Source organism: Siphateles boraxobius, unplaced genomic scaffold (assembly GCF_051911475.1).
Source record: "Siphateles boraxobius isolate OS27281-9 unplaced genomic scaffold, OSU_SipBor_1 48, whole genome shotgun sequence".
Lineage (NCBI taxonomy): Eukaryota > Metazoa > Chordata > Actinopteri > Cypriniformes > Leuciscidae > Siphateles > Siphateles boraxobius.
Window position 1 is genome coordinate 12,799,984 of NW_027509119.1, and position 14,136 is coordinate 12,814,119.

Here is a 14,136-nt window from a genome sequence, read left to right on the forward strand (position 1 = left end):
CATTTTGAAGAATCATGTGTTTCTAATCTAACTTTGCCGTTCTCTGTCTCATCTGTCTTTATATCCAGAATATAACTCGCATCAATGACATAGTGAAACAGGCTCTGCTGGTGTTTCCTCATTTCTGTTTGGGAAGAGGCCTGATGGACATGGCCAAAAACCAGGCAATGGCCACACTCTACAAAAACCTGGGTAAGATATTGACGCATGCGGAAGCTTGTCGTTCAGTGTTGAAAGCTATTGATATTTGTGGTAAAGTAAGTGAGTTCTCTGTTTTCAGGTGAAGACCGCTTTGAAAATCCTCTCAACTGGAACTTGGTGGGCAAGAATCTGTTTGCCATGTCCATTCAGGGGGCAGTTATGTTCGGCCTGACCCTTCTCATACAGTACAATTTCTTCTGCAAACCAAGGTAGGAAAAACACACTTGTTTACACGTTTAAAAATCTCACACCTAAAGAAAAATCGGTTGGCACCTACAGTACAGTCAAAAGTTTGGAATAATGAAAATTTTCTCAATTACACATTCTTTTATAGTGCCCTTGTTACAGTGTCATTATACAAACATATTAACAACATGTACTTACTATATAATTAGGGTTAGTGTTTAGTTTAGGGTTAGTTGCTTCTAATTAAAAAATAATGTACTGTTGTATGTAAATGTAAGATGTGTAAAATGGACATTGTAAAATAAAGTTACCGAAGTTTCCATAAAAATATGAAGCAGCACAGCTGTTTTCAACATTGATAATAAACAGAAATGTTACTTGAGCAACCAATCAACATATTCAAATGATTATATATATATATAAATATATCACTCATATAAATACTTGTTTCATTACTTTATGATTCAGCATTTTTTTAACAAATCTCTTGAATGAATGATTCTATGGCAAAAACATTAGTCCCACTTTGTAAGTGGCTTTAATGTACTATATGCTTACATATGCTTACAAGTGGCTTTAATGTACTATATGCTTACATTGAAATTATTAATTTCACTGGACTTATTGTGTACATACATTTTTTTTTACATTGTACTTATATTTTGAAAATATCTGCATGTAATTTCAACTGTAATTAATTTATGTAATTACATTTGTAATTACACTGTTGACCTTTCCCTTACACCTTAACCCACCCTTAAACCTACCCATACCACACACCAGCCCCTAACCTTACGCGTATTACACCTCAAAAGCAGCAAACGTGTATTACATTGCAACATGAACACAATACATTCATTGTATTATTTTTCAATGTAAGTACATAGTACTTAAAGCCACTTAATATAAAGTGGGACCAAAACATTTTTTTAGGTCACTTGATGATGTAATTGATGCAGTTGTTATTTGAAGTGCCAAGTTACTTTCAAAAGGTGCTACTCTGTACTCTGGTCACTAGCGTAGACATCAATGTTTATTTACGAACTATAAGCTTTTATCCCAGTACTGCTGTGATTATTTGAATATTTGTAACACAGAAATAATGATTCTGTCTGGTTTGTGACTGTTGTGAAGCTTATACCTATACATGACAACTGCTCTCTCTCTAGGTCAGCGGCAATATGAACACAGATTTGAATGTTCCGGTGTAATTTTGTCAAAGATTGAATAGACACAGGCGAATCGCTGTCATTTTAGGAATAAGATCGAGTTGGTGTTTGAATCGAGATCACGGTCTTTTAACAATTAATCGTGCAGCTCTAAAATATACACACACATGATCATGTGGTCTGCTCTGGGGTGAAATTTACACATCTTTACACACAGGTCGATAAAGTCACTGCCTACATCATCAGGAGGAGAGGATGAAGATGTGGCTCGGGAGCGTGAACGTGTGCACCAGGGTGGAGCTCAGAATGAACTGCTCCAAATATCTGACCTTACTAAGGTATTTCCTTTTCCTGTGGCATCAGTGAGGTGCAGTGTTTCATTCCATTTATTCAGGGATGATGAATTACCAGCTTCATACTTTGAAAAGTGCCATAGTTGTGGACAGTTGTGAAAAGTCACGTGAGTAGTTGATACCAGCTGGTCAACCAGCTAAATGAGCTAAAACAGTTTTGAACAATTTAAGTCCAGCAAACAAGCTTTTTTTCCACAGCAGGGTTATTCTGATCAATATCGTTTTTCCCCACTTGATTATTTAATAATCAAAAAGGTTCAGAAGAATACACTTTTAAAAATGAGTTTCATTAGAAATGACATTAAAGTAGTTTAGTTTACCATAAATGCTTGTCAGTATTTTCGGCAGTACACTTTAACCATAATTCAAAGCCTGTACATAGAAGCAATTATGAAATGACATATAAAGATGTACTTTAGTCCAAATTAAGTGGGTCAAAACACTCTAAAGTTAATTTGATATCAAATTAAGCTATAGCACATTTTCGTTTAATTACAATTAACATGCTATTTGGTTGTCTAAGTGTACATATAAGTTTACAACATATAAGTATACATAAGTACACATAAGTCTATTATTTTGAAGTATATTATTTCCGTAATAAGTCAATTTTTTTTAAGTATACTAAAGTATCCTTCTTGTTTCACAAGGATAGACGTTGAATATTCAGGGCAGAGGCTCGTGGTTCCAGGTGTGCGAGTGTACAGATGTGCACAGGAGTGCACATCTTAAGAGTGAGAGTTTGATTTGTCCTGTTCTGTAATCATCGTCTCTCAGCGCTGAGCTAGACTGGCAGAGAGCAGCTGTCTCTACTCAAGAGACGCCGTTTGTGTGACATGAATCACGCGCCGTTCTTCATGAGTCTGTGGCTGAGAGTGGACAGGTGTTAATGTAGGAGATCCTCACCACTTCTTTCCCAGACATCTCAGACCGACTGAGTCCTCATATTGAAGATTCCTGAAAGAATAATTTGGGAGAACGTACAGTTCTCAACATAGACACAGCTCAAACACTTTTTATGGATTTTTGCTTTTAAAACTGCATTGCTGCACTTAAAGTTGAAATTCTTTTCTGTGATGATGGACAGATGCTATTCACAGAATAACTTTTATATTGTTAGTAATATTTCAAGATGAACATTTACTGGAAGCAGTTTAGGTTTACTTGATTATCCATATTTTTTTTTAGAAAAATCATGTTCAAATGTTTGTCAAATATGATTCATCAGGCTTTTGAGGAACGTTTATTTGTTCATCTCTCAATCATCTTTGTATTGCATTGCATTATATGTTTTAAAGCTACAGAGCTTTGATAATCTATAATAATCTACTACTAATCTATTATTTCACCTGTCAGACTTTACAGGGTTAATATGTTGTTAGTAGTGCTGGGCAACGATTAATCGCATCCAAAATAAAAGTTTGTGTTTACAAAATAAATGTTTGTGTACTGTGTATAATTATTTTGTATATATAAATACACACACATGCATGTATATATTTAAGAAAAATGTGTTATTTATATACAAAATATGTATATTTATATATAATATAAATATATATGTATATATGCAAATATTTCTTATACATGCATATGAGTGTATTTATATATAAAAAATTATTATACACAGTACAAACACATATATTATGTAAACACAAACTTTTGTTTTGGATGCGCTTAATCGTTGCCCAGCACTAGTTCTTAGAGGATCACATGATGTTTTCTACACAGAAAACGGTTATATATTTACAAACCAACAAAACATTGTTACACTTTATTTCGACGGTCAACTTTAGACATTCTACTAACTATGCAACTTTGCAAATACATGTCAACTAACTCTCATTAGTATATTAGTAGACTGTTAGGTTAGGGTTAGATGTCTGGGTTCGGGTTAGTAGAATAAGTTGACATGTAGATGCAAAGTTACATCTAGTTAGTAGAATGTCTAAAGTGGAACATCAAAATATAGCTCTTATCAGGCATGATATGATTATACTTTGTGAATTGTTTTTAAAAATGATTATTTTCTTCAGATGTACCGTGTGAAGCTCACTCCAGCCGTGGATAAAATATGTGTGGGTGTTCCTGCTGCAGAGGTAAATGACACACACTCATATAAAATGGAAACTTATTTTAAGCACTAATAAGAAGAAAGTGTCTAAACGAATTTCTTTATTTTTTAATAAGAGCATAATGCCAAAGTTCTTTAAATAACTTCAGTCTCTAAAGACCCCATGGAATTACTTTTTGCAGATATGCATTTAATTTTGGCAGCAATAAAAAAATAATTAAAAAAAATGAAACTTTCTAATATTGTATAACTGTCTTTTTCCCCTGATACCTGCCACCATCTATTATTAGCAAGAAACAAATATTGACTTATTGCTGTGATGCTTTGAAGCTACTAACTGTTGTTAAATATGTCAACACTGGCTTGAAAATTGTGTTTTTCATTTGGTCCTTGAGGTATTGTTTTTTTTCTGTTAATGCATTTGTCACTAAATCATTGTGTGTGTGTTTGGTTTGCAGTGTTTTGGTTTGTTGGGGATAAATGGTGCAGGTAAAACTACAACTTTTAAAATGCTGACTGGAGACATCAGCCCGACAGCAGGAGATGCCTTTGTAAACGGATACAGGTACACTGAATAAAAGCAATAGAAGTAATTAAGCTGTGCTTAAGTCTTTCTAAAGAGGGTAAAAACACTAAAGTTCAGCAAATTTATTATGCATGATTGGTCAGGGGAAAAGAGGTTCTTAATCTTCTAATATTCATTGTCAACCTCGGAAGGTCGAACTAAATATTACTGTGTATGAGCTGTTTTATTTTCGAATCATTGTTTGATGAGCTTTGCCTAAATTTAACATAAAATAATAAAAATCAAAGAAATACATCAGAATGGGTAGCAGGGTTGCAAATATAGCCCACATTGGGGTTCACTCAATTGAGTCTAGCTAGTTTGCCAAATGTTGGTTTTGATCAATAGGGTTTACTAGAATAGGTTTTCATTTTTTGCGCAAATTTTACATTGTTCCAGCACCACTTTTCCCAGTCTGCCAGTAACACTTTATAGAGTGGTGCAGGTATGACATGACTTTGTAGGCCACAACACAGATGCGAGTTAGCATTTTAGCACTTCCGGTTCCATCATCCTGAAGTCAATGGGTTTTGGTTTAATGGCTGGAATTAGGTCTGCAGTGATCACAAGCTCAAGACACTTTCGCGTTTCATTCGTAAAATACATCAATATTACCCCACTTAAAAAAGGTGGTTGCTAACAAGTGGCTAAATGGGACTACAGAGGCCGACGGGGCGATTAAACGTCATCACGGCGAAAAGGTAAACTCAGTCCGCTTTTACTGCATCGTTATGCTGTTAGCAGGGCTTAAAGTATTCTGGCCGGGGGCCGGATTTCCGGCTTGAGGGCAGGTCCGGCCTCCGGCGCAGGCTAAATTTATTTATCAGGCTGCAAATTACAGTCGGAGGCACTTTCGGCGCGGACGTGTTTGGAAAAAACGAGCGCGTCGCTTTCATTATGAGCGCGCGCGACTACATTTGAAATAACGAACTTGAGCGCGCAAAAGACGCGATATGTGAACAGGCCCTAATCTGACTTCAATAAAACACCAGTCCCCTTCAACCTACCACCTTGATTCAAGGGTCAGCGCGCACAGCTGTCACAGCCAATGGGAGCATGATATTAGGTCGTCTTAGCCAATTGCTAGAGAGGAAGCCGGGTCTTGTGCAGGAAGTGAACCAGTTCGCAGTTAGCTTGTACACACGCTATGGAGAATGGAGTTTATCAAACCAGGAGAAAATACATCTGCTTTGGAGAAGAAAGTAAAAAACAAGTGGCGCTGGGCATGGCTTGAAGAAAGAGGACAAAACGGGAAGGCTTTAGGCACTTGATGCAGTAAACTTCCGGAGCCTAGAGCTTGTTTTTGCATAGTTTGCCACAAAAAGCTTCACTATGCCACTAGCGGTAAAAAAAACAAGACTTGTCCGTCATGATGGAGAATGGAATTAAAGAGTGGTGAGAGAATGAAATGCTTGAGATCCTGTCAGCAGCGGCAGATCTTAAAGTGACAGCAGCCACTAATTCTCTATTTCAGTAAAGTTAACCTAAGAACAAAGGGAACAGAGAAAACTACTAACTACTCTTTGACTAAAGAATGCTTGTAGCTTTAATAAGGATTAATATAATTTAATTTATAATTTATGCAGTGCGGACTATTTTATAACCCAATTCAATTTCTTTATATTTCATACCTGTTAGACAGGAAAGGTACAGATAAATATGACATTTATTATGGGTATAAGTGAGGATTGTTTTAAGTTCACTTTAATTAAAAGTTATTTTTTTGAAGCCTAACAAATGTTTCAAATTTTTGGGGGAATAATTTTCATAGAGACATCATTAGCTATATTAATATCAGTGATACTGGCCCATTAATAAAAAGATGCCATTAAGAGACAGCCGTAATACTTGAGAATAAATGGTTCAATTTGAAAATAAGTCCATCTTTGCAGTCTGTCTATGCAGTGTCTATAAGCAGAAGAAAGGAACTGGTTTGAAACAACTTGAGAGTGAGTAAATGATGATAGAATTTTCATTTTTAAATAAGTGAACTATCCCTTTAACAGAAATTAACTGTTGGCATATGTTTTGCATCAATACTGTCAAGTTTGTCCTGTTGGACACGACTGGAGGAACTCAGGGCTTTCGGAGAAGCTCACCTGAGGAGAATATCGCACGTATCCAGTCCTTGGAGTGGAATGGCGAGCAAGCGAAGACACCTGAGCGGATCCAGTACTAGCTGGTTGAAGCGAGTACATGAGAGGACACTGGCTTCCACTCGGAGATTGTAGAATCTGGCGAATGTGTTAGGTGTCGCCCAGCCTGCAGCTCTGCAGATGTCTGTAAGCGATGCGCCATGCGCTAGAGCCCAAGAGGACGCCACACTCCGGGTAGAGTGGGCAGTCACACCAAGGGGGCACGGTCGACCTTGCTGCTGGTATGCCAAGGCAATGGCGTCCACTATCCAGTGAGACAACCTTTGCTTGAAGAGAACCTTTCCCTTCAGCTTCCCACCATAACAGACAAAGAGCTGGTCTGAGGTCCTGAAACACTGCTTCCTGTCTACATAGGCGCGGAGAGCACGTACTGGACAGAGCAGTGCCAGGGCTGGGTCTGCCTCCTCCAGGGGCAGCGCTTGCAGGTTCACCACCTGGTCCCGGAAGGGAGTGGTAGAAACCTTGGGCACATATCCGAGCCGGGGTCTCAGGATCACGTGAGAGTAAGCCGGCCCGAATTCCAGGCACGCTTCGTCAACGGAGAACGCGTGCAGGTCCCCTACCCTCTTGATGGAGGCCAATGCAACCAGGAGTGCTGTCTTCATAGACAGGAACTTAAGCTCCACTGATCAAAGGGAGCACTCTGCAGGGCAGTTAGAACCACTGAGAGGTCCCAAGGGGGAACAAGAGGAGGGCGAGGAGGGTTCAGTCTCCTTGCTCCTCTCAGGAACCTGACGATCAGGTCGTGCTTCCCAACAGACTTACCTTCGATCGGGCCATGGTGTGCGGCAATAGCGGCAACATAGACTTTCAGGGTGGAGGGAGACAGCCTTCGCTCCAACCCATCTTGAAGGAAGGAAAGCACGACACTAATCGAACATCTCCGGGGGTCTTCTCGGTGAGAAGAGCACCAGTTGAAGAAGAGGTTCCACTTCAACGCATAAACGTGTCTAGTGGACGACGCTCTAGCGGAAGTGATGGTAGCCGCCACCGCTGGTGGTAGGGTACTCAAACCTGCCTCGTCCCGTCCAGGAGCCACACGTGGAGGTTCCAAAGATCGGGACGAGGGTATCATAGGGTGCCCCGTCCCTGAGAAAGGAGCTCCTTCGTCAGGGGAATCCGCTGTCGCGAGGAGTACTAGTTCGGAGAACCAGGTCCGGGCGGGCCAGTACGGCGCGACCAGAATGACCTGCTCCTCGTCCTCCCTGACCTTGCGCAGGGTCTGCGCAAGAAGGCTCACTGGGGGAAACGCATATTTGCGGCCCCACAGCCAGCAGTGCGCCAGTGCATCCGTGCCGAGCGTGCCCTCGGTCAAGGAATAATACAGGTCGCAATGGGTCGAGTCGTGAGAGGCAAACAGATCTATCTGTGCGTCCCCGAACTGGTCCCAAATCAGCTGAACCGACTGGGGATGGAGTCGCCAATCTCCCGGGAGGGGCTGAAGCCGTGAGAGCTCGTCGGCTGCACAGTTCAGGGCTCCGGGGATATAAATGGCATGAAGCGACCTCTGATGCTTCTGACTCCATATGACCTAGATATATACTGCCCTACAAAGGCTAAGTGCAGTAACTACGCAAACAAAGAAACGGAGAAAAGGGCCTTTAAAGTTTTTATACCAGCCAGTCAAACATGTTATGGGTAGATTAGTGGTAATGCATCTCCGAAACGGAACATAATTTAACCCAGATATTTTTTCACAAGACAGAACACATGTCACAAAGCCCATTAAAAGTCTTAGCTCAAATGTGTAGTTACTGCGCTTAGCCTTTGTAGGGCAGTATAGTGGTCCATATCCATATAGACCACCTTGATGGTTGATGTACATTACAGTACAGCAAGACGTACGGCCAGCAACTCAAGGCAATTGACATGCCGGAGGCGTCGGGGTCCTGTCCAGGAGCCCGCGGCAGCACGTCCATTGCACATGGCACCCCAGCCCGTGGAGGAGGCATCTGTCGTTACAACAACATGCCGCAAAGCTCGTTCCAGGGGAACTCCGGCCCGTAGAAAACTGAGATTCGACCACGGGGTGAAGGTCTGATGGCAGGTCGGAGTAACTGTTACTCGGACGGTGCCGTGTTGCCATGCCCACCTCGGGACTCGGTCGCGAAGCCAAAGCTGAAGCGGTCTCATATGAAGCAATCCAAGCGGCGTTGCCGCGGCTGCAGAAGCCATATGCCCCAGGAGCCTCTGAAAAAGTTTCAGTGGAACCGCACTCTTGCCCTCGAACTGTCTCAGGCAAGTCAGCAGTGACTGCGCGCGCTCGCAAGCTGCGCGGACATGGCGACCGAGTCGATATCCATACCGAGAAAAGAGATCCTCTGCACGGGGCAAAGTTTTCTCTTTTCCCAGTTGACCCGAAGGCCCAGACTCTCTTTTTGTGAGAGAAACTCAGTGCTGAAGCACCCGCGGAGAACACACTCGCTGGCAAACCACGCTCAGATAGGCAGGAAGTGTGCACTCGCCGGGAGATCGCCGTCACACCATTACTGGAGAGTTGCTCGTCTCGTAAGAAGCTGACAATCAGAGATAGCTTAGGGAGTGAAGAATTACACTTGGCTCCGAAGCGAAAACATATCTGCATGTTGCTGGCTTCCTCCTTTTATACCCACGAGGTGGGGCGGAGTTAAGCTATGCAAATTGCGCAGACCCATGGCATTTCTTTGCCATTGGCTCGTTTTGTAATACTCGAAGTTGATAGGCTTTCTAAGCGAAACCCCATTCGTCGTCATCCGACGTAACTCGGAGTGACAACGAAAGGGTACTGTTGATTTCTCCCTCACTTACCACATCTAGATTTCCTTCGGAGGAGTTTTGCCGTTTCGCACAACCAAATGTAACTACAGCCTCTCACAAGTTAGAAAGAAAACACAAATCCAATCAGTTTAGCAATGTTCAGGAGGCAGGACTCAGATCCATTAAACGTTTGTGTGATTGGCCATTTTTTGAACGATGACAAGCCGGAATGAAAACAAGCCGAAATGAAATGGGAGTAACGAGGCTATTTTTAAAGGGGTCATGAACTGGATTATTTCATTATTTTATAATGTTGCCTGGGGTGCCCTTATAATGTTAGTATGATTTTTACATCAAACATTGTCATAATTAAGAAATAAAAGGTATTTTTTTAGCCTGATTTTACTCTCGACACTCACAAATGCTTTTTCACCAAATAACAATGCAAACACGACGTAAATACAGGTAGAGCTTCGTTGTGCAGTGTAACAGAATCATTGATTTCATAACGAGATTTGCGCGCTGTGTGATTGATTGACTGACAGCTTTGGCGATTGTAAAGGGAGTGTTCTTTGGTCGCTTTCTTTCTATAACTTAATCACAGTTTTAATATTATTTCATCTTAAGAGAAACGATGTGAATTTAATCGTTTAGTCACTGATGCATAAACTGTATTGAATGATTTTGAGAGAAAGATAATACTGAACTTGAATAATTACACATCAGAAATCACTGCTCACAGATCAGGCATTACAATAAACATGGTTACTTACATGTTTGTGGCATTACTGGCAGAACCGTGTCGTAAAAGTCTGTTTGCAGAGCCTGTGTTGGAAATTGTGACTGATTTTCTGTTGATTTAATAAAGCTTAACCACGCATTCCTAATATTGGAATCCGAAGGAAGCTTATGCAGCAACTGTCTTCTTCCACAACCAGGTACTGCACAATATTTCGTAAATGTTTATTTCTTGGTAGCTCGATCCAGTTTAGCAAAATTACCTCGTCTTGGGCCTATGTAATGCGCGAGACGGTGGGCGGGGCTAAACAGGCCGTGTTGAAATAGGCGTTGATCTTCTTTTGCAGAGGAGGGGTTTTATCCTCTTTGACGTCATAGATCCCCACTTTGAAAAACCTGTCGTTCGCTGAGCCTGGAGTCAATAAAAACTTTTATTGGACTAACAAGTTTTCAGTTCTGAAACTAACTGTGCGTTCACACCGCCGCCGGCGAGAGCGTCAAAGTGGCCGGAAGTCATTCATTTTCAATGAGAGCCGGCGGCGAGCTCCGGCGAGAGCGGCGCGGCGCGTCTTGGACGGTGAGAGTGGCGAGGAGAGTTGAAGTCAGGTCAACTTTATGGTAATAAGCAATGACGCAGTTCGGCGGCAACCGGCGGCAACAAATTGGAATATAGAAGTGCTCCGTTTGAGAGGAGTCCAGAGAACGCAGTCCTGTAAACTTTGGTTCCGACCACATTAGTTCCCAATCAAAATAGAGGAGGTTGATCATTTGAATTTGATAAGAAGGCGCGCAACACTATTTATAACGATCGACATGATTGATGCTTTGTGGCCCCTTTAAATACAGTTGTAAAAATGACCACGCGTTCGATCTACGTCAGAGCATCAGAGCGTCCAAGAATCTTTCCACGGCGTCGCTGGCAGGGTGGCGAGAGCGAATTTTGCCGCTCTCACCGGCGGCGGTGTGAACGTACAGTTACAGGATATTCTTATAGTATGAAGACCTCCTGTATGTCAAAAGCCCAAGGAAAATTTTATTTCTCAGTTCATCACCCCTTTAAAATGTAAGGAGTAGAAAGTACAGATAATTGCGTGAAAATGTAAGGAGTAGAAGTAAAAAGTCGGCTGAAAAATAATTACCCAAAATTTCTACTTAAGTAAGGTAACATAGTATTTGTAACTTCGTTACTTGACACCTCTGGTTACTTTTAAAAGTAATATGTTACAGTATTGTGCCTTATTTTTTTTATGGAAAGTAATGCGTAACAAATAAAAAGGGTCTAATTTTGGCAAATGTAAATGTTATATACATAGGTATATACATAGGACAAAGGTCCTTTGCCAAAAGTGAAGTGATGAATTAGGAAATGCAAATTAACCCCTGTACAGTAGAGGTAAATAAATAGGAGGGAAAAAAAATGAAAAACTTAAAAATAATGTGTTACTTTACTCGTTACTTTAAAAAAGTTAGTGTTACGCTTGTAATTGTCACGATGTGGGTTTGTGTCCTGTCATGTTCTTTGGTTCCCTGTCTTGTTCATTAGTTTTCCCAGGTGTTTCTGATTTTCCCACGCCCCCTTGTTATCCTGTTAGCTCGTTTGTCCCTGATTATTTAAGCCCTGTGTTTCTGCCCTGTCTTTGTGAGTTGTTATATGTTCCAGGATTAACGTGAGTGTTCGTTTCCCAGTGTTAAGATTCTTGTTCCGCGTTCTGAGTTTCTGTTTGAGTTTATTTAAATAAAGCGTGTAAACTGCGTTTGGATCCAGCCTCCTATCTGCCTTCACCGCACCGCGTTACAGTAATGCGTTAACACCAACACCATGACTGCAAGTTTCAACACACTATTAACGCAACTCAACCAGGTCTCACCCTTTTATTTTACGTCTACCTTTGGTGGTAATTATTTAAATGAGGAATATTTTGCTGTGTGCGTTCCTGGAAAAAAAACGCAAGACTAATATCGAGGCGTTTAAGGATTTCAGAAACAGTGCTTACTGATATAGAGAATAACACCTTTGAAGTGACTTTGTGCTTTGTATCTTTGCAGACCTTTATCATGCTTAAACAGCAACATTGCAGACTAAAGAAAGTTGAACATGTAAAAAAGCACTATAGAACCTCTTTAACAAAATCAATGTTAAGTGAAATAAAATTTCAAAACTTATTTTAGTTTGTTGCCAAAGCAACATTTCTTATTTAGTTTAACTTGATGTACTAAAATAACCATAACTACAAAAAATAAATAAACTGAAATTAAATTGTATAAAAACTATATAGACATTTAAAGAAAAACAAATTAAAGAAAAAATTATAAAACTAAAATAAAAATGGAAAACACAAAAATAAAAACCAATAAAAAAAAGTGTAATAGTATCTCAATGATACTAAAATATCACTGCTTGTTCCAGCTAAAAAGTGGTGTTATGCAGTGACTAAGGAGTTAGGAGTGATTTCTTGTTTAACTTTTCAGCATCCGCACTGAAATGCAGTTGGTGCAGCAGAATATGGGTTACTGTCCGCAGTTTGATGCGATAGATGACCTTTTGACGGGAAGAGAACACCTGGAGTTCTACGCTCGACTCCGAGGGGTTCCGGAAAAGGAGGTTTCCATGGTAACACAGCCTGTGGTCTTTGTTTTGTAGACCCTTAATCTTTGTATCTAAAATTCACTCTCTGTCCATGAAATCTCTCTCTCTTGTGTTTTTCATTTTCAATATATTATATTGAATTGTATGAATATATTTTTTAGATTATATGTATAACATAATATTAAAATATTATTATACAATACTATTTTTATTAGATTATTCCTATTTCTAAAACAGTTAGTTCTAGTCATCGAATCTGATTGGGGCCTTCCAGGAGTGAGATATTACACCCGTATTAGCATTTATATCAGGGTTTATATCATTCCACTTGTTTCTGCGCATTCTAGACAGGCAGCATACAACTGCAGAATCGCAGCGCCAGAAGTTTCAGAACAGAAGCAGCTATATGGATGGAAGTGGCTGGTGTAGCTCATACAGTCAAGTCAAGTCACCTTCATTTACATAGCGCTTTTAACAAGATTGTTTCAAAGCAGCTTTACAGTGATAATAGGAAATTGAAGTAACAGAGATTGTTTTGGCTTTACAGCAGCTCTAGAATAAAGTTATTGTCCAGCTAAAGTTAGTTTTGATTGATTCACTTCCATTGCAACAATCATTAGTTATTAACTTAGGTGCCGCTAACACGACACCGTTCTAATACAAAATCCTTAATGCGCAACGGCCGTTAATATGCCCAAAACAGTACCTGGTGGCTCAAGAAAGCAAACCATGAAATAGATTCCAAGGTATAAGCCTTGGAAAAATGTTGAGAAAAAAAAAGTTATCCCTCCGCAAACTTAAAAAAGAAACGATAAGATGAGAACGCTGACGGTGTTCACGCGTATTACGTGTTAGGTCTATAGGTATGCGCGTTTGAATATATATGTGCGCAGGCGTGTAGTCCTTCTTTACAAACCAACCCTCAACAAACTACTTGTCTGGCCTTAAAAATGTATAATACAGAATTTATCGCTTCCGCGCAGCCATGTGAACTGGAATTATCCCAACAAAGTTTTATCTGTACAGAGGTAAAGCGAAGGGAAGGAGGCCTTCACAGTGGAGAGACTAGTTGACACTTCAGGACTGCGTTGTCATTGTGTCCAGGCGCAGGTCCTTCATCAGATCTGGATACGGACTGGATCCGTCGGACTGAAAGTTTTCTTATTGTGGAAAAAGCCTTTTCTGTCTTTAACCCGATTTTAGCTTTTCTTCTGCTTAGAATTGACCACCATTGAGAAAATAAAACAAATTGGCTAATAGAAATCACACCGGCAGGCTGCTTTCTGTATTTGTATAGCACTAATATTATGGATATTTACAGATAGATACTCCAAATATACAATAACAAAGATAACTGATGGATACTTTATG

At 40.3% G+C, this 14,136-nt stretch overlaps 1 protein-coding gene across 3 annotated transcripts in view; it reads left to right on the forward strand.

Annotated features, from left to right (window-relative positions):
• The window catches only part of LOC143710818 (phospholipid-transporting ATPase ABCA1), a 272,481-nt gene that overhangs the window by 221,817 nt on the left and 36,528 nt on the right, over positions 1–14,136 (forward strand). For all 3 annotated transcript variants that reach the window (XM_077202050.1, XM_077202051.1, XM_077202052.1), the window contains 6 exons: positions 69–192; positions 281–410; positions 1,774–1,894; positions 3,946–4,008; positions 4,442–4,548; positions 12,648–12,789. In XM_077202050.1, coding sequence (XP_077058165.1) covers positions 69–192; positions 281–410; positions 1,774–1,894; positions 3,946–4,008; positions 4,442–4,548; positions 12,648–12,789 — 687 coding nt within the window. The remainder of the gene's footprint in view (positions 1–68; positions 193–280; positions 411–1,773; positions 1,895–3,945; positions 4,009–4,441; positions 4,549–12,647; positions 12,790–14,136) is intronic.